The following is a 25,769-nucleotide window of genomic DNA, read 5'->3' on the forward strand; positions in this document are numbered from 1 at the left end:
AAATTTTGGCGAGTTGGTACGGCTTTATCTTCTAACAAATTGCGCAGCCGCACAGGACACAAGGGAAGGAAAGACAGACTAGCGGTCTTGAGTGAAATACGTAACCGTTTTCATTTTTTTCTTACGTTGCTATTTTTTGCCAGAGACACGACATCCGTGCTGGACACTATTTAAGGTTGCTCCGCATTTTCAATAAATCAGTTCAGTCTGTGCTCGCCTGTCTCTTCCTCCCTCGTGTCCTGTCTTGCTGCGCAGTTTGTAAGAAGTCATTAAATAGCCTCTGTACCTTGTAGCAATAAAACAGTCCAAAGTTAGCGCTCACCTTGCTCCTTTCCCCCTCTTTTTTCGTTGTTTTGAGCTAAGGAACAACAGCCTTATGTACAGTACACAGAGCAAAGCATAGACAACGTTGAAATAAATCATGTGTTTTGGATCTGCCATGGTCAAGCCTATAAGGCACTTCATTGCATATAATAATAATAATATATGGGGTTTAACGTCCCAAAACCAAGATATGATTATGAGAGACGCCGTAGTGGAGGGCTCCGGAAATTTTGGCCACCTGGGGTTCTTTAACGTGCACCTAAATCTAAGTACACGGGCCTCAAATATTTTCGCCTCCATCGAAAATGCAGCCGCCGCGGCCGGGATTCGATCCCGCGACCTTCGGGTCAGCAGTCGAGCGCCATAACCACTAGACCACCGTGGCGGGGCGCACTTCATTGGAAGTAAGCAAGACTCAATACGTGTACTCATAATTCGCATGTGCTGTAAACAGATATATCGTAAGTTAGTGTTGTAGTTATAAATTTGTAGTAAACGAGGGCCTTCTACGCTTTCACACGCATAACAGAAACGGGAGTTTTCATCTGGCTATACTACACCGAAGATCCACTCACCGATTCAAATTAGGAGAGCTGTTGAAACAGGAAGATCCGCTTCGAAAACGATTTGTACGCTCGGAGCTGACAGCACGTCGGAGTGCACGAGCAGTAGAGTGACGATGCTGATCTTCATGCTGCTGCTCCTGCTGATGATGATTAGCAGTCTATCGCACGTACCAGAAGCTGGGTTTAGGCCAGCAAGCGGACGGTACAATAATGAATTTCGCAGGCTCCCTCATGCATTCCCTAAGACGACTCGAAGGCGAAAACCGCCCGGTCTGGCTATCGAACCATCATCGGAATCATCATCATCGAAGCTCGAGAGGTCACTAGAGTAGCCGCACAATTGGTTGATGCTGTGGCTGATGTTGCTGATTAAGAACTATAGCTCAGACCTTTGTATACACCTTTTCACAGGAGAGAAAAAAACGCCGCCATGTTGGGCTGCGCGCGGGAGTACAAAGGCCGAGGTCACAGCCTCGGCAGTGCATTTTTGGGGGGTCACGCCTATTTGGCGCAGCACAATATGGCGGCGACCAGGGAGCCGTCTGTGAAAAGGTCTATAGGGTACGCCGTTTTCGGCCACTCACTCGTTACGCAATTCACATGGCGTGACGCCAGGTACGATTCGTCGCTTCCCTCACGCAATTGTTTTTCCCGAGATGACGACTCTGTAGATTTTTTTTCCCACAGTGTTTTCATCCACTCGAGTGACTCTGTGGTAGACCATTTGACTGCCACGCATAATACCTGGGCTCGATTCAGGATCGAACCCTCAATTTTGAATTGCGAAAATCAGGCCCGGTGAACTGCACACCAGGTGGGTTGTGTATAGCTGCCCACCCGTTACAAAGGGCTCAGCCATAATTTATCCTCTCCAACATAATCGTCATCATAAACAGCCAAAGCATCACCAGAGAGTGGTTATAGGCATGTGCGCGTATTTCTTAGGGACGCGTAGTGGGTATTTGGCCGCTTCGAAAAACGGCGAGCTATGGCGTAGTGGGTACTTCGAAACAGTGCTTGCATTAGGCGCTTGAGGAGAGCTTACAAATACCAATGTCATGTGCACAGACGATCGTTCCCTCACGGCATGGTTGAGGCTTAATCGTCCTCCAACCGTGAAAGCCTCCAAGTTTGCAAGCGAAACTTGTCATGAGTTACAAGTTTCGGTGGCGGCGGCGGCGTCGTCGTACGCGGAAAAGCCCGGCGCCGGCAGGTGTCCAGAAACGCGGCCCTAGAAGATGCGCCGGTCACGTGCGTGCTTGTATGCACCGTTCTCGAATAATCGATGCGCTCTCCATCGGGGGCTTGTCGGCGATCAGCCTTTTCTGATACGGCAATCTGATTTTTATCGAGGTCAGTGGTCGTTTCACGTTGCCACATTTCATCATTGCCTAGATATGAACACATGACTATCGTTGTTGCTGTAGGAACAGAAGTGTTGCGCTGCTAAGCGCGTGGATGAAGATACGCAGGCATGAAGGAAGGAAAAGGTTAGAAGGGAGCATTGCGCAATGCGATACAAAGAAAGAAAGAAAGAAACAGAGAAGGAAAGAAAGAAAGAAGGAAAGAAAGAAAGGAACAAAAGAAAGAAAGAAAGAAAGAAAGAAAGAAAGAAAGAAAGAAAGAAAGAAAGAAAGAAAGAAAGAAAGAAAGAAAGAAAGAAAGAAAGTTAGTAGCTCAGACACGCGCACGCCAACATTTGCTTGCCCCCTTTTTCCGCTAGAAGGGCTCCTGACCTTTTTAATTGCGTAGCATTTATTAGAAAACTAGTCATTTCGACCGTATCTATCTATCTATCTATCTATCTATCTATCTATCTATCTATCTATCTATCTATCTATCTATCTATCTATCTATCTATCTATCTATCTATCTATCTATCTATCTATCTATCTATCTATCTATCTATCTATCTATCTATCCGCCTACGACTTTGTGCTCCCCTGGCCGTTTTGTTAACGGGATGCATACCAAAATTGGCATGGCTTAACATGACCGTATTACGAGCATAAATGACAGGTAATAACATGAAAACCATGATATGCATGTCATGAACAGCATGATTTACATGCCACGATCTTCGGGCTCTTGTGGCCGTTTCGTTAGTTTGATATATACCAAAATTGGTATGGCGTAAGAAAAGTTCATGACGAACATAGGTGACGAGTCTAACGTGCAAATCAAGACATGCATGTCATGTACAGCATGATTTACATGACATTGTCTCGGGGCGCTCGCGGCCGTTTAAATGAACGGATACCAAAACTGGTATGACGAGACATTTCCGTATGACGAACATATATGACAGGTGGTAACTTGAGAATCATAATATGCATATCAGTCACGGCATGATTTACATGCCACGATCATGGTGCGCTGACAGCCGTTTCGCTCGTTTTATATACAGCAAAATTAGTATAGCGCGGCGCGACTGCATGTTGAAAGTAAATGAGAGATGGTAACATTAAAATCATGACATACAAGTCATGTACGCCATGATTCACATGTCACGCTTATGGTGCGCTCGCGGTCATTTCGCTCGCTTGATTACACCAAAATTGGTATTGCGGGACGTGACTGTATCAAAAACATCAATGACAAATGTTAACTTGAAAATCATGACATACATGTCATGTACGACATGATTTACATGCCACGCTCATGGTGAACTCGCGCCCGTTTCGCTAGCTTGATATACACCAAAATTGGTATTGCGCGATGTGACTGTATGACCAACATAAATGGCAGGTGGTAGCTTGAAAACCATGACATGCATGCCATGTACGACATGATTTACATACAACGCTCATGGTGCAGTCGCGGCCGTTTGGCTATCTTGATATACACCAAAATTGGTATTGCGCGACGCGACTGTATGACGAACGCAAATGAGAGGTACTAACATGCGAATCATGACATGCATGTCATGTACGGTATGATTTACATGACACTGTCATGGTGCGCTTCCGGCCGTTTTGTTAACTGGATATATACCAAAATTGGTATGGCATGACACGAGTGCGTGATGAACATAAATGACAGGTCATGCATTGTATATACCAGAATATACGTTTCATTAGCATGGTATATACAGATTCTACATGCATATATGCATGGCAAACATGGGATATATAGTGAACTAGATGCCATGGCATGAATGACTTGACTTGTCTCAAAAACAAACAAGGCGATGTAGCAGCTCTTTGCCGACTGCTTTGCATTACATCGATTCCCACAGTGCGTGGGATCTGCCGTATTTTTTGTTCTTTATACGATACTTGGCTATTGAACTTGCCGCTAGTGTCGTAGCGAGGGGCTCGTTGGTATATATTTGAATAATATTGTAGCGCATATAAACGGGGGCACATGAGGCGCACATGAGCAAGTAGTGCCATTTGTGTCTGTTCGTGTTCCTGTTTATATGCGCTATACAGAGCTTGCACGTGACGTCATGGACGCAGCTTCTGAACGTACTGGCTCTCCACGATGGCGGTTTTGACGACATACAAGTCGCGGTTAACCTGCTTCAATGTGATAACGTGATAAAGACGTGGCAGGAACGCCTCTGTGCGTGAATAACGAAAGAACCTGCATGTGGTGTTGTGATAACATCAGTGTCGCGTCATGAACTTCGCGTCCCTACATGCTGGTGCTCCAACACTGAAACTTCAGTGTCGTCACTTGTTGGTGGCGCCACCTAGCCTGTGATAACGAAATAAAGAGCAGTAGTGCCCAGTTAGTTCACCGCCAGCAAGCAGAGCTGTGCGTTTTGTTTCTCGCCAGGGATGCACCGAGAATTCAACGCATATTTATTCAACAATGTGAGCAGCTGCGAAGGTTCGCGTGTTGCCTTACGGAAGTGTAGTGGGCACTTCACCGATTCGCAAAAGGAAGAATTATGGCGTAGTGGGCACTTAAGGGACCGACAACTGATTTTTCTCGACTCATTTTCTTACGGCGCCAGAAAGCTCACCCTTCGCAGTGTTTGTAGCTGCAGTAGTTAATCCCAAAAGCACGTAGTTCTTTTAGAAGCAGTATTTTTCGATCCAAAAGGATCCGAACACGGAGGTATACCTATCCTCCAGCAACGCTGCGAGTTGATAACGATGCCACCAGCCCTGCTCGCGATTTGTGAAAGCTATCGTTGTTCTGCTTTCGGAGGAGTTCCTGTAACTATGCTTAACCACCTTTATTTAAAGCTTTTCAACTATTCTTGAAAATAACAAGCTGTTACAATGAGGTGATGCGGCATTATACACCTTCCTTGTATTTGTACCGCGTTGTATGCGCATGCGCCCAAGGTTGCCTACGCATGTGTCATGGGTGGCTTGTCCCGGCGTCGCTAATCTGTCGATGCACGAGCCAAGCCAAGTCATCGAAAACGTCACTACGCATATGGGCGGCTACGCCGAGTAGCAGCGCGCATTAATTTCTGAGACGAAGTGTAGGTAGCAAAACTATGTCGCTCCAAAATATTAGCGATCTGGAAACTTCGTGCGCGGTTGCATGAGTACGCTGAAAAGTTGCTCAAGACGCACTGACGAGCATGGGATCATTCGTCACGCGAAGGCAGCGCCACTTTAATGCATACTACTAACGTAGACCTATATGTACTACCTATATGTACTACCGCCAGTGCTACAAAATCTACAAAATTTACTATTGGGAAGGACACTATTAACATAAGCCTATAAATAATCATGCGTATAGTCACCTTAAAATGCGCTGCTGGGCTAGTTGGTGCATGGATAAATTCTATAGGAAAGCGGCGCATCAGTAGAGAAGTACGAGAGGACACAGCACAGACAAATGCACTTGTTGCCCGGTCGCTCGTGCTTGTCTTTCCCTGCGCCGCTCTCCTAGAATTTGTCACTTTTTAAAAATTCCTAATATTTTATGTATAAAAAGTCGCGCCTGCAAATACTGCTTACTTCTATTGTACGTGTGTGTATGTTTGCTTTGGGGCACGAGATGTAAAATGCGTCGTCCTTTTTTATATCAAGTGCTTGCGTGTGTGTGCTGCGTCGCAGGGTCTATTACGACAGTGAATGTAACGTTCATTTAATATATGTATAATGCCTTCGGGCATTTAAGGTGTTATAAATGAAATGAATGGGGCGAAAGTTGGTATACGGCGTAAACAAAGCTTTACTCTATTACGCCCATCACGTATGCATGCACATATATAATGTCTTTTGTTTCAAATAACCTTCAGTTGTGAGCTCGGCGCACGTCCTGCGCATCCTTCTTGTCTCTCGTCTATAGTAACGCGCTATTTCAATGAAATGGACTTCAACAAGCTCGCCCAACTTACCATTTTTGTCTAGAACGGCTGCTCCTCCCGCCTACGATGCGACTGCGTTCCGTCTTTGGCACAGATCTACCATTTTTTCACTGCAAAACACTGGGCGCGAGGCCCAACACTGGAGACGCGGGCGCTGCAATCGTCGTGACGTGCATGGTTGGATCACGCTATCTTACCTTGCTCCGGCGAAGGGAAACGGACGGTTTTGAACAGCGCTGTTTTGCTCTCACTTCATGTTTGCGGACACCTAGACACTACACTGTCTGGGAAAGTGTGGTCAAGGTCATAGGCATGCGCAGGGTTCCCCTTCATGAAAGGGGAGGGGGGCGAAGGTTCAACGCGGTGTTCCCACACCCTAATTAATCAATGTATGGGGCAGACTTTGCGGCCCACTCTGCGCACGCCTATGGTGAAGGTTACCGACGGCATAGTACTTTAATGCTCCGTGTCACAGTGCGCTACGTACACGCGAAGGAGCCAGGCGTGATCTTTCGTTGCTCTTACCCTGCTTTGCAAGAGCGTAAGGCCCTGTCTTTCATTTATTGTTATCTTTAACTCATGGGGTTCCTTGGTTATAGAGGATGTCTGTAAAATGAGCCTGGCCAGTGTCGCTTCCTCGTTGCTCTATAGGCTACATCGTGGCCAGCTTCAAACACTGATGCGCCCCTTTTGCACCCCCTTGCCAATGCTCATAGCTTGAACCTAATTACTTCAGTCTCATGGTTCGGATACACGGTCCCTACCTGTCCTAAGTAGAGGTATTCCTTTATCACTTCCAGTGCCTCGCTACCTATATATCGCAAAGCGTTGTTATATGCCGAACATGTTGAAGATTACTTTCGTTTTATGCACATTTCACACGCACTACATTTCGCCGCATCGCTCCGGCTATGGACGACATCGGACAAGATTGTGGCCTAGCCCAAACTCTTTTACTCCTTGTAGTCTATGCACGCCTTCATGTCAAAGCTCGTGCCGTGGTGGAGCCTCATGTAGTCCAACGTCTGCTTGACCTGCTTCAGGCGGCTTTGTCGGCCGAATCTGTTCAGGGACGCGCACTCATTGTCGTGGTCGTCGTAGTCAACGTCGTAGACGGCGACACCAAACTTGAAGTCCTCGAAACCTTCATCATTTTTTATAGAACATAGCTGCACACGTAAAAAAAAAGGAGTCACAGTTACGCCTCAAAGCCGAGACACTGATAAGCGTTAAACAACTGCAACAAATGACGTTCGTACGAGAGTCGCAAAGCGGGCGTGATCATTAGAAGCAATCCACCTCTTTCCATGGTGCCACGGCGCATGCGCCCTTCCCCTAGCGGGAAAGTCTCCAAACGACCCTTGATCTTGGAGGCTTTCATTCTGGCAATGCCGGTTGTCCCAACCCCTACCAAACCATTAACAAAACGGCAGAGGGCAGCCCAGGAACATGTAAAAGGCGGATTGGTTGCAGCGCCTACAGTTAGCGCCAAAAGTTAAAGGACCACGGGACATAAAAAAATGCCGAATATTCCTGCTGCTTCGAGAGGGAGCCTTGAATTGAGAAGCTTGTTCTAAAACGAGCTAAAAACGAGTATTGTGCAGTTAGACCAAATGTAGTCACACGTTGCTGGGAAAATTAAAATTTTCTGAGACCTATAGCGGTGTCTAAACTTTTGACACCTATTGTACAGTGTTATTGGAAGAGAGCTGAAAGCGAGCAGAAAACACGGTCGACAAAAAAGCACACATATCTGCACACGCAGGCGCTACTTCCAATTAATGAACGGGTGGTGCCATCACATTTGTGGCTTGCGCGTTCTTTGTTGGAAATGTTTCTTATTGCTTTAGGAAGCACGATACACGCTCCGAGATTCGTGAATTATCGATGAATAATTTGATATCACCTTATTTACATAAACAATTTTCGGTTTCTGGGCGTCGAGCTGGGCAGTGACGTCACTGTGTAGGAAGCTTGAACACGTGGGCCCACAACGCGGTGACGCACGCAGTGCTGCATCGTCTGCTCTCGCGCACACACGCGAGCAAGCGTCCAGACGCCTTCAATACTTGCTAAAATTAGAGAGTTTTAGTGCTGGGGACCCCAAGCCACCTGCGTACGCACGCTCTTGCGTTCCTTTGTACTCCCAGCCGCATCCACCGAGAATACAAAAGAGCGCAAGGGCCCGCGCGCCCCCAAGCCCGCGGGAACCCAGCACTAAAACTCTCTATTCTCTAGTTTATATTGTATTGTATTTAGCATTTTGCATTCTATGTTATTGGTTTCCTGTTATTTCATCTGCTATTTTAACTGTTCTCGCTTGTTTACCACCTGCTAATATTCTGCTAATTTTTAAAATCCACTTTCGTTGTATTTTTTAACTGAGGGTCCCGTTTTCAGTATTTATACTCTGGGACCCTCATCTGTATACATGTATTATGTAACTAACCCTTATGTCACCAATAAACTCAAACTCAAACTCAAAGAATATTTGCGTGTACGGTATTCCGGAATACGCAGAGGTGTTTGAACGATACCGGTTTACAGGACGACGATATCGACATCTTGTGACGTTTCGTGCAACCACCGTGTGACGTTTGGTGCCCGAACACCCTTCCATAATTCTGATGGAGGGGGGTGTTTTACCGAAGAAATAATGAAAGCGGGTGTTTTTCTAAAATAGTCAAGGCCTTCAGCAAGTGGGCCAACCCGCAAAAAAAAAAAAGAAGTAAATCCTGGCTACAGGCCTGTTCTCAACGTTTGCTGTGTTCAGCACTTTGTTCTGGGTGTTCTTACATACACAGGAAGCCTACAGGAGGCTTTTTATGGCCTGAAAATGTGGTGGCCCCACCCCTTTAGACAAAAGCCTTAGACGCGTCAACGAACGCGAAAATTGACCGGCGTTCCGCGTCGGCGTCCCACGTCGGCGGCGCCTACACGAGTGATGTAAAAAGATCATCATTACGTGATGACGTCATCATGTGACGTCACATAACGTGTCACCGCATGACGTCATTGCTTGGTAAAAGGTGCGCCGATCCCGGAGGCAGTGAAAAACAAGGTGAGGTGCAGAAAGTTTACAATGCCCCAGATCCTAGAGGCCTAGCGAGACCACTTTAGTTTCAGAAAGATTTTCGGAGAAGGGCGCAGTGGGTTCAATACATCGACTTAGAAAAAAAAAAAACATGGTTGATCCCTCCGTCATAGGAATCGGTATAACACGAAAGTGAAACGTGTCTTTATAAAAGTAGTTCAATGTTCATTGTACATTGATAAATGAGAGCTTGCACAATGCCTGCTGATGTTTGGCAGCTGGTGTTTGGCCACACTGTTTGGTGTGGAAGCACCTACGTTGACGCCTGGTGGAACATCTCCATCCCAACGACTAACGTCAATGACCAAGATTGAACCTTTCTGGTATGAAGTAGCTAAGATAAACCCGGACACAGCGTATGGTCAATCCCGTGCAAAGGCGTCATCAACATGCAGATAATAAACTTCAGTACTCGATATGAGCTCATGGACAGCGACGTCATTTGAGGAGAGAAACGGCAAGGTGTACGCTCTTTCAGTGATTGCGTAACACACACTTCTCCTCATGCATGCAATACCACACGGCGCTTCAGGAACGCGAGAGGAAGAGCTCGTAGCTTGAGCTGTGAACGTGCGAAGGCGTCCGGCTGCCCGCTGCCTGTCTCACTCCAACAAAGCACTCACTCAAACTGTATTGAGACAAAATGGAGTCGCAATCGAGGAGCCAGGCAGCCAGTCTCCGCGGCGTAGAGTAGGGCGCCTCGTAGCCAGCGTTCGACGAAGGAACGCTGGCATGGAGGCGCCCTAGCGCCGTGACTACCGAAGCGCGTCCTGTAGCCGCTCGTTAGTGTCATGATAGAGTACTTCACTTCACCTCTTCAAGACGGCGACATCGGCCGAGGTTGCTGTTGGTGGCTACTTTGCGCCAAATTGGTTACTTTACAACCCCGTCTGGCGACGAAAAAACGTTGAGGTTGGCGCCATGGCTACTTTCAGGCTACACTTAACCTCTATTTCGGCGCATTAAGTAGCCATTTTTCATATTATTTGCAGATAAAACACATTGTTTCTAAGCTGTTCTGCCATATCAGCCGATGCGCGCACGCGTCCTCCCCGCCACCAGCAGGCTGGTGCGCATCAAGGAAACCCAACGCAGCGGACGGAGTGCCTGCAAATACGAAGTGGCGAAGTTACGTGCACGTTGGCAAAGGTATAACTAGCACGCTGTTCACGCTGCCCGCCATCTATGCTAATGCTACGCGCGACTAATTCTGACGCGCAGCGTTCTCGTGTAAACTACACAAAAACAGACCCACGACAAAATGAAGCTGGTCTGCTCATCTTAACCAGATTTGACTACCTTAAGCTGGACATGTATCATGTAAGCTTTACTAATCAGATCCAATTTGCGGCTTCAAGGAAAAACTGCTTTAACGTTTAATGTTCGTACTGACTAGTCGGCTGTAATGTTCCAGAATTACTTTGTATCTGGAACGAACCATATCCATTCTACATAAAATATATGCACTAGAGCACTGAAAATGTTAAAAATATCCTTTTATTTGTAACTTATTTGTGCCTTGAAGACCAAGCATGAAGGAAATACTGTGCTCTTATTTCTATGCCCTTGCTTGTTCAGATGGTATTATTTATTTCAAAGACCCATAACACCGTTTCTGTTCAATCTGGCTACAAATTTGGCAATAAAATTAAATGACTTGGCTACTTTGGCTACTTTTAGCTTAAATTCTGGCTACTTTTCAAGTCCGCCCAACGACAACCCTGAGACCGCCCCACGCCAACTGTGAGAGGGAGAAGACGTGAAAGATATAAGGCGCATTTGTAAAAACTCATGCATGAGCGTCGGTGGCGCAGTTCGTAAAGCGCCCGACTCCCATGGCGGTGGACTGAAAGGTCGTCGTATCGACTCTAAGGTAATCCAAATTAACGAAACCTTTTCTTCTGTTTTTTTTTGTAATCTGTGTCATCTGCATTTTACTGACGTATTTCCGTGACGGAAAAACGTCAGTAAATACGTCACATCGACGTATTTCCCTGACCGAAATACGTCAGTGAAGTCATGGTCGATCCCGGCATAAAACACTTTCGTGTTTAAAAAAGAAGATTGCTTTCGCCTTCGTGTCGCTTGATGCCAATGCACAAGGGACCCTATGAGTTGTTGCGATATCGTTGTTACTTATAGGTTTATAGCATCAGATAATCTGGCGACATGCGCATAAATCCGAAGCCACTAGGCGTTGACGCTTTCGAAGAGGCGTTGTCACATCGAGAAAATCAAATTTTTTTTATGTCAAAGCAATTGACGACATGCTTGCGCACATTCCTCCCATATTCTAAATCTCTTGTGCCTCGATGATATCCCTTGTCAGCTGATCTGTCACACCCAGCTGAATTATAGGTGTGAGAACGCCATTCTGAAAGTGTCAACTCTCAGCGGCTTCGGATTTCTGCGCATTGATGTGGTCAGATTATGTGATGGTATGAGTTGCGACCGTATCACTGCTGGGTTGGCGAGTTTTAGTGGCACTCACATCAGACATCGCGCACATCATCATCATTATGAGCCTATTTCATGTCTTCATCAGGACGAAGGCCTCTCTAAGTGAACTCCACTTTGTCCCTGCGAATTTTTTAATTTCGCAGCTTCATCTGCCTCGCTGCGTCCTCGACTGTGTTTCCAATCACTTGGTAAGCATCCTGTTGCTTTAACCGACCACTGGTTGTGTGCTCTACGCATTATGTGTCAGGCCCAGGTCTATTTGTTTAGCTTGCGTCAACTAGAATATCCGCTACAACTGTTTCTTCTCTGACCGATGCTGCTTTCTTCGCTCTCTCAAATGTTACGCCTTCCACTTTTCGTCTTCCCTCGGGTACACATGTGTGTAAGTCATGACAATCGAAAAACAATAGACGTCGAGTCTATTGGAACGAGGAACGTCTTTACGTAAAGCAAACCTAGTATATTGTTCCCAGTATAGACTGGAGTAGCGGCCACTAATGTTTTCGTTAATTAGGTTCAATTAATTAGTGATCATTGTGTTGATAACTCGACAAGTACTCGTAACGACAAGTACCGAAATTGCAAAAATTCGGGGAGAGCTCAGACCCCCCCTCCCCATGCCCCCCTGCCTACGCCAGTGATCGGCGACCTTCAAGTGATATTGAGCAAAAAGCCAGAGTCGTTATATTTGGGCACCGTTGCAAGAAAAAAATAAGATAATCCGGGGAAGGAGTCAAAGGTCCAGAAAATGCGGTTCCTGGCCCCGTACCGTATGATGGACGTACAGGGTACCCTAGAGATGTACGCCCACCATACTGTTCGCCCACCATAGAGAACCATATGTACGCCCACCTGCTGAGTTACAGGGTGTCACTGAAGCTCAGCATAGAAGCCATCATGGGAAGGTGTTATCCTTCTGCATTTTTTGGCGATTTGTGACGTCACAATGACGTGATATAGTGGCGTCATCATATGGTGACGTCAACGCGTGATCAGGCTTTCTGCGTCACTCGTGTTGACGTCGCCGACGCCACGGTCAACTTTAGCGGCATCTGGGGCTTTATACGCCATGGCAGTCGTACTACTACTACTACTAGTAGTAGTAGTAGTAGTAGTAGTAGTAGTAGTAGTAGTAGTAGTAGTAGTAGTAGTAGTAGTAGTAGTAGTATAGTAGTAGTACTAGTCACAGTAATGGAAGGAATAGCTCACCTTTATGGCCAGTGCGTCTTCGTTGTCGTAGACGAAGACGCGCAGAGAGCCCGGTGCGTGGCAGAGCATGGAGACGTGATCCTCCGAGTAAGTAAGCTGATACTTGGTCTTGTCACCGGAGCGTCTGCCTGGGCACACCTGAGAACAAGGACAGTGGTACCACAGGAAGATAGGTTAGAAGGTGCGTTCCAAGGAGGCTAAAACAAATTAGGGTAGCTTCCCACCGGTGGTGACAAAGGCTGAAGGAACAACGGAGCTAGGCGACCTTATCCCACCAGTCAAGCCTAGCCTATAGAGCCTAGACTTAAGCCTAGACATAGCCACATGAGCATAGAGGGGCAGTTAAGCCTGGAAAAGCCAAGTTGAACCTCTCACTCTCTCTCTTTCTGTCTGCTTCTCTTTCTTTCTCTATTTCTGTCTGTCTTTCTTTTTCTCTGTCTTTTGCTCTTTCTCTTGCCTATAGGAACGCAATCATATGGTTCCCATAAGTGCTTGTCCTACTACACCGTGCCTGGATAGCCGAGTGGTTACTACGCTCGCCTACAGACCGTGGGCACCCTGGTTCGAATCCCGCCTCCCTAAGAAACATTATTTTGTTTTATTTATTCTATTCTGCTCCCCTTTCCTTCCCCCAACGCGTTGCTAGGTGACGCATGGCGACGTCATCGCTCGGAGAGGTTTTTCTGCGAACACCTAACGGCCTAACGTCCGGCTGAAACAGCATCACTGTTAGAACATTCTGGGGTGGAAATACTAGAGTCCCGAAAGTGAAGCCAGACCTCGGGCACGATAAAAAGTTAGCTTGCAGCGAACTAAAGATAGCGATTCCCTCGCACGCATTTTGGGTGTGATACTGCTCAACGCGTCTCTTCAGGTTACTCGATTCTCTAAAAAGTATAAATGAGTAATGGGAAATTTTATTACAGATCCTGTTACCAATAATCGTCGGGATATAATACCTAATTTATTCGAATATGGGCCGGCCTCTTTTTGAAAAAATGTGAACCCCAAATAGCTACCGACCCATATTCGTGAGCAAAGGAACTCGGCATACATCCGTGATTAAAGTAGCAAAATCACCGATTTAATGGCGTTGCACTGTCGCGCCAGTTGTTCTTCAAGCAGCGCAAGCTACATTGGTACATTCCATATGCATATTTGCAATAAAGTGACACAGCGCAAAAATAACGAGAAAAAATACCATTAGGAACTCTAATAAAAAATTCGCGCCAGTTGCACACCGTGAAAACTGTACAAACTGTGGAGCAGGGCTGAGGGTTCGCCTCCCTCTGTTGACGCATGGCTTTCGTTAGTCTGAGTCGAAGCTGCTGGTTCGCCTGTCTTTGTTGGCGCTCGGCCATGCGTCTGAGTCTTCCGAAGCTGAGGGTTAGCTCGCATTCACCTCCGCTTCTCTTTTCCGCACATGTGGGAGGGACAGCGAAAGTGAAACGACACTCGTTTTCGTCACTTCCTCGTTCATTCCTCGCCTGTACTTCCGCCCTTACGTGCCTCACGCTGCTCATTTTCACCGTAAACAGCTTCTGAATAGCACTTTCGCTATTATGTTACCTCGTTCTTCCTTACCTCTGTATAGCTACCGAAGGAGTTGGCACTCGGGTCTGACACACACCGTTCGAAGAACTCCACCTTGTCGCTGGAGCGCAGCACATTCCAACGTCCCTTTAAGGTCACAGACACCAAAGGTCTGAGTCTTCTTCTTCTCAAGCTCATCTCCTTGACACCGAACAATGCAGTGCCCTGCGGAATAGCCATACAAGCCGAACGTACACTTGTCGCGTATCATTGATCAGATGTCAAAATGCTCCGAGATCTTAGTATCTTCATGCATAGAGTTTCCTACAATATTTACTACACCAGGTTACAAGCAAGGTGTTTTAAGAATGTCTTAAAACTTTCTTGGTTACAACCCAAGAAATAAAAAGGGGCAGCTACGAACTAGCGGTGCGTAGGAAACAGCGAAAACACTGAGGAAACAGCGGTGCTAGTGGCCTTCCCTCCAGCTCACTCTCATTTCGCTTTCTCACCCCTTGATATACTATGCTATGTATGGCTAGGCTATGATTTACCCTCTCACCTCCTTTCCTGCCTCCTCACCCTCAAATTACTCCTACTCAGTCTCACTTCCCTTTCTCACCCCTTGCTATACTATGCTATGCATGGCTGTGCTAAGCTTTACCCGTTTCCTCCCGCTCCTCGCTTTCATTTCCCACCCGACTGCCATACCATACAAGGCTATGCTAAACTTTACCCTCTCCCCTCCTCGTCCCCCTCACTCCTCCTTACCATAACTTCCCTTTCCCACCTCTTGCTATGCTATGGATGGCTATGCTATACTTTAGCCTCGTCCCTTCCTCCTTTCCATCCTCCTCAACCTCACATCCCTTTCCCTCCTCTCGCTATACTGCACTATACATGGCCATGATATGCTTCCGCTTGGCTTTCCACAGCTGCGCCGGGTTTTCTGCGATCGCCGGCAGCGGTCAGAACTCAAGCTTAAACAGCTCCGTGTTAAAAACGTCAGTTCTTCCCACATCTATCGCTGCCCCTCCGACAGAGAGTTTGCCCAAACGACCTAACCAATAGAGTTTCCTCATTGTCGTGACGTAACGCACCTCTCGCGTAATTCAGATAGTTGACTTTCCTATACAGACGCACGTTTGTGTCACTGGTTTGTGCCGCAAACCTATACGTTCAAAATTTGAACGTCCTGGCACATTTTGTCATTGATTATGAGATCGCTGCTCAGCCAAACCTAATGATTTGCGTAGTAAAGGCGAACCTTTAGCTCCTAATATGCGTAGTATTTACATAAAAAAGCACCTATGCTTCGAGCGGAAACCAACTAACACGACTGTCTTTCACAGGTGAAGCCCACACCTTCGTTGAGGTTGTAGCCTAGTATAGACGGAACTGTGGTGCTGCGATCGTTTAGCCACCGTGGGAATGAGAGTATGAAAGAAGGGGAATTATTCGAGGGGCTCATACCAGATGCGTAAGTCAAGGAAAGCATAGGGGACATTAGTTGTTGTTTTCTTTAAACTTTATAGTGCAATGATTATGACCTAAATTGCTGCTAGCTCAAAAGTCGTGGGTTCGATGCCGGCCGCGGCGGTCGCATTTAGATGGAGGCGATATGCTAGAGGCCCATGTACTGTGCGATATCAGAACACCAAATGTTTGAAATTTCCGGAACCCTCCACTACGGCGTCTCTCGTAATGATGGCGTGGTTTTGGCACGTAAAAGCCGAGATATTATTATTATTATTATTATTATTATTATTATTATTATTATTATTATTATTATTATTATTATTATTATTATTATTATTGATGGCGTGGTTTTACTCCTCCCCTTTTGTGTTCATTTCTCTTTGTCTACGTGTTTTTTCTCTTTTTATTTCTGAAAACTGTCTGTATTGTATTGTTTATTTTTATTGTTTTTTTTTTGCGTGCGCCAGCACAAAGGCCTTACGGTTGTTCCTGGACACGTTAAATAAATCATTGATTGATTGATTGATTGATTGATTATTATTATTATTATTATGACTACTGAATTGAATTGAAAAAGTGGACGAAAAAGCATCCTTTTCGTCGGTGCGACCCGAACACACAACCTACTACGGAGGACGCTCGGGTTCGAATCCCACCGACGGCAAGTGCGCCGCGGGGGGAGGTGGGGGGGGGGGGGAGAGAAACCTGAGAAAAACGAGCGCGCTCTGGCAGCCCGCGGGTAGCCAGAAGTGGAAAATCCAAGAGCCCCAATTTAACCTCTTTAGGCTCACCAATTCAAATGGGGGCATGAATTTCACAACGGTCTATTCTTTTATCTGAAACGAACGTCAAAACACAGCAATAAACAAAGCCACAAGTGCGTTCAAAGGGCGCAAGCACGAAGATTAGGCAAATCCGTGTACTACCCATCCTTCCCATGGTGGCTGAACGATCGCAGCGCCAGAGTCTTCTCTAGATACTTTTAGGAAGCTCTATGGACGGATGGTCACGTTTCGCCGCACTCCTCGGGGCTTTAATAAATACCTTATACTTATGTTCCTGACGTCTCAGCATTCACGCTCAGCCCTCACAACTACGTGAACCATGGTACACACCTTTGACATGCTTTCCGTTGCTTTCATCTTGTGCTTTTGCATATCGTGTAGTTCCTTATTTCCGATAAGGTTTTTCTGCTTAGCTTGTTAGCTTGTTACTGACTCTTGTTACGAGTCTGTCTGCGAGCGCTCACGTGTTGTAATATGCCGACATATATACATGGGCATTTCTCAATAAACCATCAGCTGGAAGGGAGCGCTTGTCTTTGCTCCTTCCTTTGTCCGTTCTCCGCTCCTGCGCTGTTTGTTGAAGATGAATTACTGAGTAGCCCAATCTCGAAGCTTGCTGCAATGTATCCACTAACGCCAGCCATGCTGAGTAAACAAGTCGCTAACGGTGGCGAGAATTACGATGGTGGATACGTAAGCTTCCACATTACGCAGATAGTAAGAAAATTGCCGCCTACCAGATCGTAGTTGTATTCCAAGGCGATATCGTCCGTTGGGAAGTCGAGCGGGTGACGTTGCGGAGGCATGATGGCGCAGTTCCTCACCGTGTTGTCTCCGTATGTATAGTGGCCGATGGCTATGAAGATGTACGGGTCGAAGCCGACTTTGCTGTTTTCGGGATACGAGCACAGAAGAAACGCTTTGTCAGTATACACCTACCAACCTGAGGGACAGTCGTGACGCTACATTTTAAAGATATTTACACACATTTAGACATAAATCGAGTTAACATTACAGCAATACGTATATGCGAGGGAGAGACATGCCGTCGAACAGTAAATTTTTTTTAGCCAGTTCCACGTCGTGAGAACCGTCGGACAACAAAGCTTGAAGGTCGCGAGTGTATGCGATCGGCTAGCGAGATCACGTGGTGTCGTGAACCCACAGCTAGATTTGGTATATGCGTGCTTACACATTTCGAGCGTCATCATCATGATCATCACTTCGTTCTATTTATTTCTTTATTCACTCCCCTACTCTGGTCACGTGACCTCCGTGGCGACTACTACCTACTACTATGACGACGACGTTACAAGGTAGACTAAGGCAAGCTTCGCTGCAATTGAATCGTGGGGCCGCAACACTCATGCGGGGGCAGATTACCCGCAAATCCGTATTCGCGTTGCTGCTGTAGACGCCACTCCGCTAGTTCCCCTGCCATGAGCGCGATACGCTGACTAGCCATCTTCGTTTCTGTCTACTATACGGACGCCCAGCGGTCCAGAGTATTCCCTCCCTCTGCTGCGATCGCATAAGCTAGAGCAGGGGTCTTAAACATGCGGTCCCTATTATTATTCAGCACATCAGATTATTCAGTATGGTAGTGTACCATTTATGAGTTCAACTAGTTTTCTAGTTACTACATCTTAGTATTTGGACATGTGTGGTGCATTTTCATTTGTATTGAGCTGGTTTATTTTGTTGGTTAAATTCTCCCAACATGTAATTCAGTATATTTCGATATCACGCTTTAGTTCATTTTTTGTGAATTGCTTTTACTCGATTTGTTTTCTTTTTAATTATTACAGCAGGTCCTCTTGCAGACTAGAGCTTTGGGACCCTCTGTATTATGGTAATATGTAACATTTTCATGACTTTATGAGTAAAATTCTTGCTCTTCTTCACGGGCCGCGTGCGACCCGGCCTGCACAAGATTGTACTCGTCCAATTTATTTTTAACGGGAAAGTGTTTTATGCCGGGGTCCACCACGGCTCCGCTGACGCATTCCCGTCACGGATATGACGTTGTAAAATATAAAGACTAACATATGGCAACAGAAAAAACTAGAAGAAAAAGTTCCGTCACCTGGAACCGAACATACGACCTCTCGGTCACCAGCGCGCAGCGCGAAACGACTCCGCCACAAACGGCATGTTCTTCGTCATACTAACGGCGTGCTATTTATATACACCATTTGCCAGTGGCGGGACTGAGAGATCAGGGTACATCAGCGTGTTTTTGTTATCACTAGCGAGATGGCGCGAAGGGCTCGAAGAGCGCGCTTTAAATGTCGTCGCCCCCGCGGTGAGATGAGCGTGTGCCTCTACAGGGCGTGGTCGCTCCGGCGCGCGCGCTTATCTTGTACGTCTTGCGCTCTCACCGCAAGTTTGCGTTCAAGTTACAGAGAGCACGAAGGTCACTTCGCTCACTGCAGCGGCCGCTTTTGCGAAAGGAGCGCGCTGCTCACAAACAAATAAGTTACAACTGTCACAGTTCGGGCTCATCCTGTGTATACATGAGCGTCCGTTTCGTGCGTCCTCCTTTGTATTTGACCAGCGCGCTTTAACTGTCGAGCTGTGACAGTTGTTAGTTCGCGCTCATCCTGTGTATGTTCGTTCCGTGCGTCCCTTCTGCTTGAGCAGCGCGTTGCAAGTTTCGAGCTGCTTGCCGTTCTTCGCGTGACATTACAACTTGTTGCTATCGTATACATTCCTTCGCCCTCGGGGCGAAACAATAAACAACAAACGCTCAATTACGTCTGTGAAGACACGTTTTACTTTCGTGTTATACCGATTCCTATGACAGAGGGACCAACCATGTTTATTGCTTCGTATTTCCGGGAGCCTGCAACGCGCAATGGACAGCAGTCGACACCAGAAAGGAAGTTGGCGGGCAAAAGCTAACGGACGGGTTTCTCTAGGAATGTGTTTGGTTCAAAAGCTGTCTTACTGTGGCCCATGGTTGCCGAAGGCTATGTTGCTCACTGCAAGAAGGATTTTACCTGGCGACGGTGCTGGGTTTCCAGATCGGCGTCCATATTTTAATCATTCGGGAGATCCGTATGGACATGTTTCTCGAATCCTGACGCAAAGTTACTTTTCGAAATGACCCATATATGAGATATGGAAAAGGCCTTCTTTCTATAATAATAATTGTTGGCGTTTAACGTCCCAAAACCACGATATAAAGGCCTTCTTTCGAATGACAGCGTTAGCTGGCATTACATTAACACCCCCCGCACCCCCCGACATCAATCCTCCACACTATCACGGCCCTTGCGGGACTGAATTTCGTGACAGCGACCCACTAGCTGATGATAGTTTGAGACCCCTGGGCTAGAGGCAAACAGCTTTTCTGTAACAAAAAAAAAAAGAAGAGAAAGAAAGCCTCGCACTCGTGGTGCCAAACCTGAAGGAAGTGCGGATCGGGGCAGCCTTCCTTATTTCTCTTCGTTTTTTTCTTTCTTTCGTCCTTTCTTTCTTTCTTTTTCTCTTTTCCAGTTTTGTGTGGCTTTTCCTTCTCTCTTTATTTCTGTTTATTTCTATTTTTCTTCCTATTTCCCCCCTTTCCTTCTCTCTCTTTCTATTTCTCGCTTACTTCTTCTTTTCTTTCTATTTTTATACGTGGTTTTGCCTGCGTTACTCCAAGCGACGACAGCATACGACAGCCCGGGCCCCTAAAGAGCTCCGCACTTAAAGGACTTCGGCCCACCAACCTGAAGTCGACGGCGTATTCCAAGCTCCAGTCGAACTCTGGATTAGGAGCGGCAAGCGCAGTGACCACGTGATGTCCGAGCTGTTTCGGCATCTGGAGCAGGTCATCTATTTTCTACGAAGAAACGAAACGACCAGCACACTTATGCAAGAACAGCGTGGCGCTGGAAGCGAGCGAAATACGCGAAGGTAAGCGCGGGAGGTTTAAAGGGACCGGCAACTGACCAGAACATGCGATTAGATCCTGGCGGAAATGGCAAGACCGTAAATTATAGTGACAGAATCAAGCATGCTTCTATCGGTTTTACAACACCTTTAGAAAAAAAGGTCCGTATATTCTGTAATTAAATACTAACCGTTTACATGTCACAAAAAGCGCTAACCTCTTTTGCAAAATAGAACAGCGCGAGTGACGAGACGGAAGACACATTAACCACAGGACGAGTGCTGCGGTTAATGTGTCCATCGTCTCGTCCTTCGTGCTGTTCTATTTTGTAAATGTCGCACCAACTTGCCCAGACAAAGTCTCCACTAACCTTTTATTAAGGTAGGTAAAATTTGCTACCTGGTTAGTGAGTGAGTAGTACCAACTGGAATGCGTAGTGCGTTACAGAGTTTTATTGCGGTATCAATTATATGGACACTCTCGGCTGATTTTTGCCGTTGGCGTCACCGTCACGTCCCGTATATATATATATATATATATATATATATATATATATATATATATATATATATAAGCCACAAAGAAATATAAATCAGAAATACTTTCCGACGCGCGGAATCGAACGGGCGACCTCTCGCTCCGCAGCGCGCGGCGTTAGGCGGCTAGGCCACGAAGAGTACCGTCTCTCAGTGTGCTAACGGTGAGCTCTTTATATACACCATTTACTTCAGTGTGCTTTCTTGCTCACCAGCGAGACGGCGCGAAGTGCGCGAGGGACGCGCTTTAAAGGTCATCGCACCGCTTGCAGCGTTGCGTGCGCGCCTCCGTGCACTTCGCCCTACAGGGCGTGGTTGCCTGCGTGCGCGCTTTTCTCGAAGAGGGAGGAGGGGTGGTTGTATGTCTTGTGCTTTCACCGCGATGTCCGCGCTGAAGTTACAGAGCGTACGAGGCTCACTTCGCTCGCTGCAGCTGCCGCATTTGCGAAACGAGCACGTTGTTCAAACAGAAATAAGTAACAACTGTGACACTTGATAGTTCGCGCTCGTCCTGTGCATGTTCTTTTAATCCGTCCTTTGCGCTTGCGCGGCGCGCTGGAAATTTCGAGCTGCTTTCCGCCGTTCGCGTTACATTCCAATTTATTGCTATCGCATTCATCGCTTCGCCGTTGCGGCGAAACTAGAACTTTTATTTTTTTTTACAGTGCTGACGGAAGCTATAGTGACAGCCGGCAAAATAATCTCGAGTCTGCAGTCTACATTTCGTCGGTGGAAAGTCATGGACAGTTCTCCCTCGTACGCTCCTGTTGTTTTTCAGCCGTACCGCAGTTCGTCGAGCGCCGCAGTTCGCAGACTGAGCAGTTCGTAAACGGGAACTGCAAGGAAGAAGCCCCGGATGCGTGGGAGAATGCGTCGGGGAACGTGATTTATTCCCCTTTGCCCCTTAGCAGTACTGTGCGCGCAAACGAAGCCGCGCCACGCTGTCCTATTCTCCTCACTCCCCTCATTCGATTGTACTTGAACGTAAGGTGACAACTTCATCTTATTAAAGTGGAAAACGTCAGATATTCGTTTTCATCCACTTCAGTACTGACAGAATGGACAAATTTGTTTCATCACATAAGTACACTGATGAAGATAGGCCGCGAGAATTGAAGGATCAAAGCTGCGCAAGGTATCTTGACTGGTCCCATCTCTCCGTGAAAAAACAGCAACAAGGAAAAATATTCATTACTACACTCGTGGCGAGGTATAAAAAAAAAAGACGAGATAGGCAGGGGTAAGACAAAGAAAAAAGACCAATAAAGAGTAACGTATAAGTGTTTAATTAAGCAATAATTGCTTTGAACTCCCGTTGTAGGCGGCCTTCAAGTGACCTTGAGCCAAATGTCAGCGGCGTCATCCTGCCACTTAAAACGAGACATCCGGGAAATCAGACAAGACCATCCGGGCATCTTTGCGAGAACGAAACGAGACATTCGATCGATCAGCCCAAGTGCGGTCTTCGGCAGTTAACCCTTCGTACAGGATCATACAGGGCCCTAGGCACGGTCCAAACAAATGACAATATATATTGCTTCGCAGTTCTTCTTGTTTGTTCACACTATTACTGAAGGTGTAACTCCTTTTACGCTGAAATCTTACTAAAAATTTACAATCGCGACGTTCCAAAGGCAGAGAGTGCACCATACACTTACTCTTTTAAACGCCAGCGCAACGCCTGCGTGGTTTCGAACGCCATCGGTGGGCGACAAGACGGCAAACGTTGGCCGCATCGACCACATACGCTAGGCAAAGCCCAAGATTTATCTCGCGCAGTGACGGCAAACAATCCTCATGGACGAGCGCACAATGTAGTGCGGTGAGTTTGGTACGGTGTGCCTTTGGGAAAAGTACACGGTTATGCCTGGTATAATCTTCAACCAATCTGTTTTGCCGGCAGACATTTCAAGCCTACATCTTCTCTCGATTACGAGAGAGCCAGGCATTTTAAGAGCGTAGCTGCTTAAGCTCGAGCTTGGTCCGGCGGTGTTTCTAACACCCCGTCGAGCGACGACGGGACCATGCGTCGCCCAGCAACGCGTTGGAAGGAAGGAAAGGAGCACGAGAGAATAAGAGAAGTAGAGAGGAGGAGAAGAAATGAACAAAACAAAATAAAATTTCTTGGCGAGGCGGGATTCGAACCCGGGTACCCACGGTCCGAAGGCGAGTGTCGTAACTACTCGGCTATCCAGGCACGCGAGCTGAACAAGCGTTTAAGTGAACTATATAATTGTGTTGCTATGGGCGAGAGAGAGTGCGAAATAGACACAAAGAGAAAGAAAGCGAGAAAGACAGACAGAAATAAAAAGAAAGACATAGACAGACAAAGGAAGAAAGAAAGAGAAACAGAGAGAGAGAAATAAATAGCCACACCTTGATTTTCCCAGGATTAATTGCCCCTCTATGCTCATGTCGCTACATCTAGACTTAACTGGCTATCTCTAGGTTAGGCTTAGGTGGTATGCTAAGGAAGGCCGCCCAGCTCCGCGGCTCCTGCAAGCTTGGCACCATTGATGCGAAGCTGCACAAAGTTTTTTTTGTGCACCTCCTCCCCACTTCCCCTCTCCACTCACCCTCTCCCCACCCCTCTCCATTCTCCCTATCCCCTCCTCCTATCCCCTCCCCCTCTCCGCTCCCCCTTTCCACTCTTCCTCTGAAACGAGGGCTAGACATGCCGAAATTATCTCCTGCGCAACGCCGCGATGAGCTCGAGCGCATGCGCGTCCCCTCCCCTTGTCTCCCCACTCCTACACTGCCCCCCTCTCGCCCGCCTGTCGACCGCGTTCCCCGCTCGCCCTGTGAGAATTAACGGCCAGGCTAGATGGAAGATATAACGCGCGTAGCGTCCCTCTTCGCGTTCCACGACGCGAGGTCGGTAGCATGCCCAACGAACGCTGCCGCAACGCGATCGTGCAAGTGCTCCGGCTTCGCATCGCCTCATGGTCCCCTTTAGCGGGACATGGTGTAATTTTTACTTTTGCTAAAGGGGCTATGGGATTTCATTAAATGACGGGAAACTGAGAACATACCTTGAGTGTGCCAATGGCAGCTCTTGTTTGATTTCCCAGTGACATCGGGGGAGGGTCGAAAATCCCCACGCTGAAGATTCCCTGATCCCAGAGGGGCTGGAGTGGACTTGGCTCTTTAATTTTCAGGTCTTCCTCCGCCGACTGTAGGTAGCTGCATATAGTGACACATGACACAAGCCGAGACATTGTCAGGCCGAGTTCTAGAAATAAATTTAAATGGCCGCGGCCGACACTTGAAAGAAAACATCGCTTGAGCGTAAATGTACATGTACACACTTTAGCGCCTGTCTTTCTTTCCTCTCCTTCTCCTGTTTCATTTCTTTTTCGAACTTTACGGTGCTACAATATGTTTAGCAAACCCCAACTCGCCCAAGAAGTTCTCCTGAAGCCTAGCACCGTCTAGCAAACTTTGTTTTTTTTTTTCGCTTATTTCTTAACGGCGCTGATCCTCTTAAGTGACAGAGGGACAGATCGATGGACAGTTTTATCGTTGAGTCGGCGCAGAAATGCCTGGGCGTTTATAATATAGCGATGCCACCTTCTAAGCTTCCTTTGGCTTCATATACATGAATATTGAGTAACCTGCGCTCCATCAAATTACCCAGTACCCTAGAGGTTAAAGGGCCCCTAAAACACACCCGATAATTTTTAACATAAAGAGTAAGGCGCGCATTGTGTTCAGAATGCCGCCACCATCAACAATGCCAACGCGGCAGCGCAGCGACCCGTGGTCGCACAACAAATTCCAAGAAACAACCCCTCATCCTCTTTGGGCCTCTCGGTATCCCCAGCGTTGGCCGTGACGTCAGAATTCTCGTCTGCTCACGTCATCCGCAAAAAAGAACCGGCTTGTCTGCTCGCAGGTACGCACGCCCACCGCTTTTGCTTCTCGCACGATGAGGAGGAGCACTCTGCCAGGAGGAGAGACGAGCCGACGAAAGGAGAGTAGCGAAGGAAACGGCAAAACGAAAGGGGGCCGCTTTTGGATCATCAAACGCATGTAACTGCGGTATTACGGCACCATTCGGAAAAATTATCGTGGCTACGTGTTCGCTGCAGACTCGTGCAGAACTGACAAGCACAACTAAATTTCACACTCTGGATGATTTAGGGCCCCTTCAAGGCTTTACATGAACACCAACTCACTTGAAGGAGAAGCCAACTCCGAGGTGCGTGCCTTGGTAAGCAGGATGGTTGTTGATGAAGTTGCTGAGGCTTTTGCTGAAGGTGGCCTGTCGGGAGAGCATGTTGCGGCCGTCCTTGTAGAGAGAGTCGAAGAAGATGTAGTCGCAAAGCCCGTCATCCGGGAAGGCGTCGGGTGTGCTCGCCTTCTCTCCCATGATACAAACCATGGGCATCCTGTCGACAACTGCATTTGCAATTCGCAAACATGGCCAGGGGTCATTTATTTATTAAGGCGGACGCCTAATTGGATGCCTCATCAAAGGCGACAATTGACCATCGGCATCGACGGCGTCAACACAAGTGATGCAAGAAATCACAATCATGCGATGACGTAATCACACGACATCGTCACTAGGTCAAAGGTGGGCCGATCCTGGAGGCAGTGCAAGACCGTGTTAGGTA

The 25,769-nt window shown here is 47.1% G+C and overlaps 1 protein-coding gene across 1 annotated transcript in view; it reads right to left on the reverse strand.

The window, feature by feature from the left end:
- The window catches only part of LOC119399249 (uncharacterized), a 58,511-nt gene extending 32,959 nt beyond the window's left edge, over positions 1-25,552 (reverse strand). The window contains exons 1-2 of the mRNA XM_049417589.1: positions 25,329-25,552; positions 24,183-24,333 (exon numbers count right to left, since the gene is read on the reverse strand). Coding sequence (XP_049273546.1) covers positions 24,183-24,333; positions 25,329-25,540 — 363 coding nt within the window. The 5' untranslated portion in view covers positions 25,541-25,552. The remainder of the gene's footprint in view (positions 1-24,182; positions 24,334-25,328) is intronic.
- Positions 25,553-25,769: the final 217 nt, after the last annotated feature.

The sequence above is a fragment of the Rhipicephalus sanguineus genome, chromosome 7, assembly GCF_013339695.2.
Source record: "Rhipicephalus sanguineus isolate Rsan-2018 chromosome 7, BIME_Rsan_1.4, whole genome shotgun sequence".
NCBI lineage: Eukaryota > Metazoa > Arthropoda > Arachnida > Ixodida > Ixodidae > Rhipicephalus > Rhipicephalus sanguineus.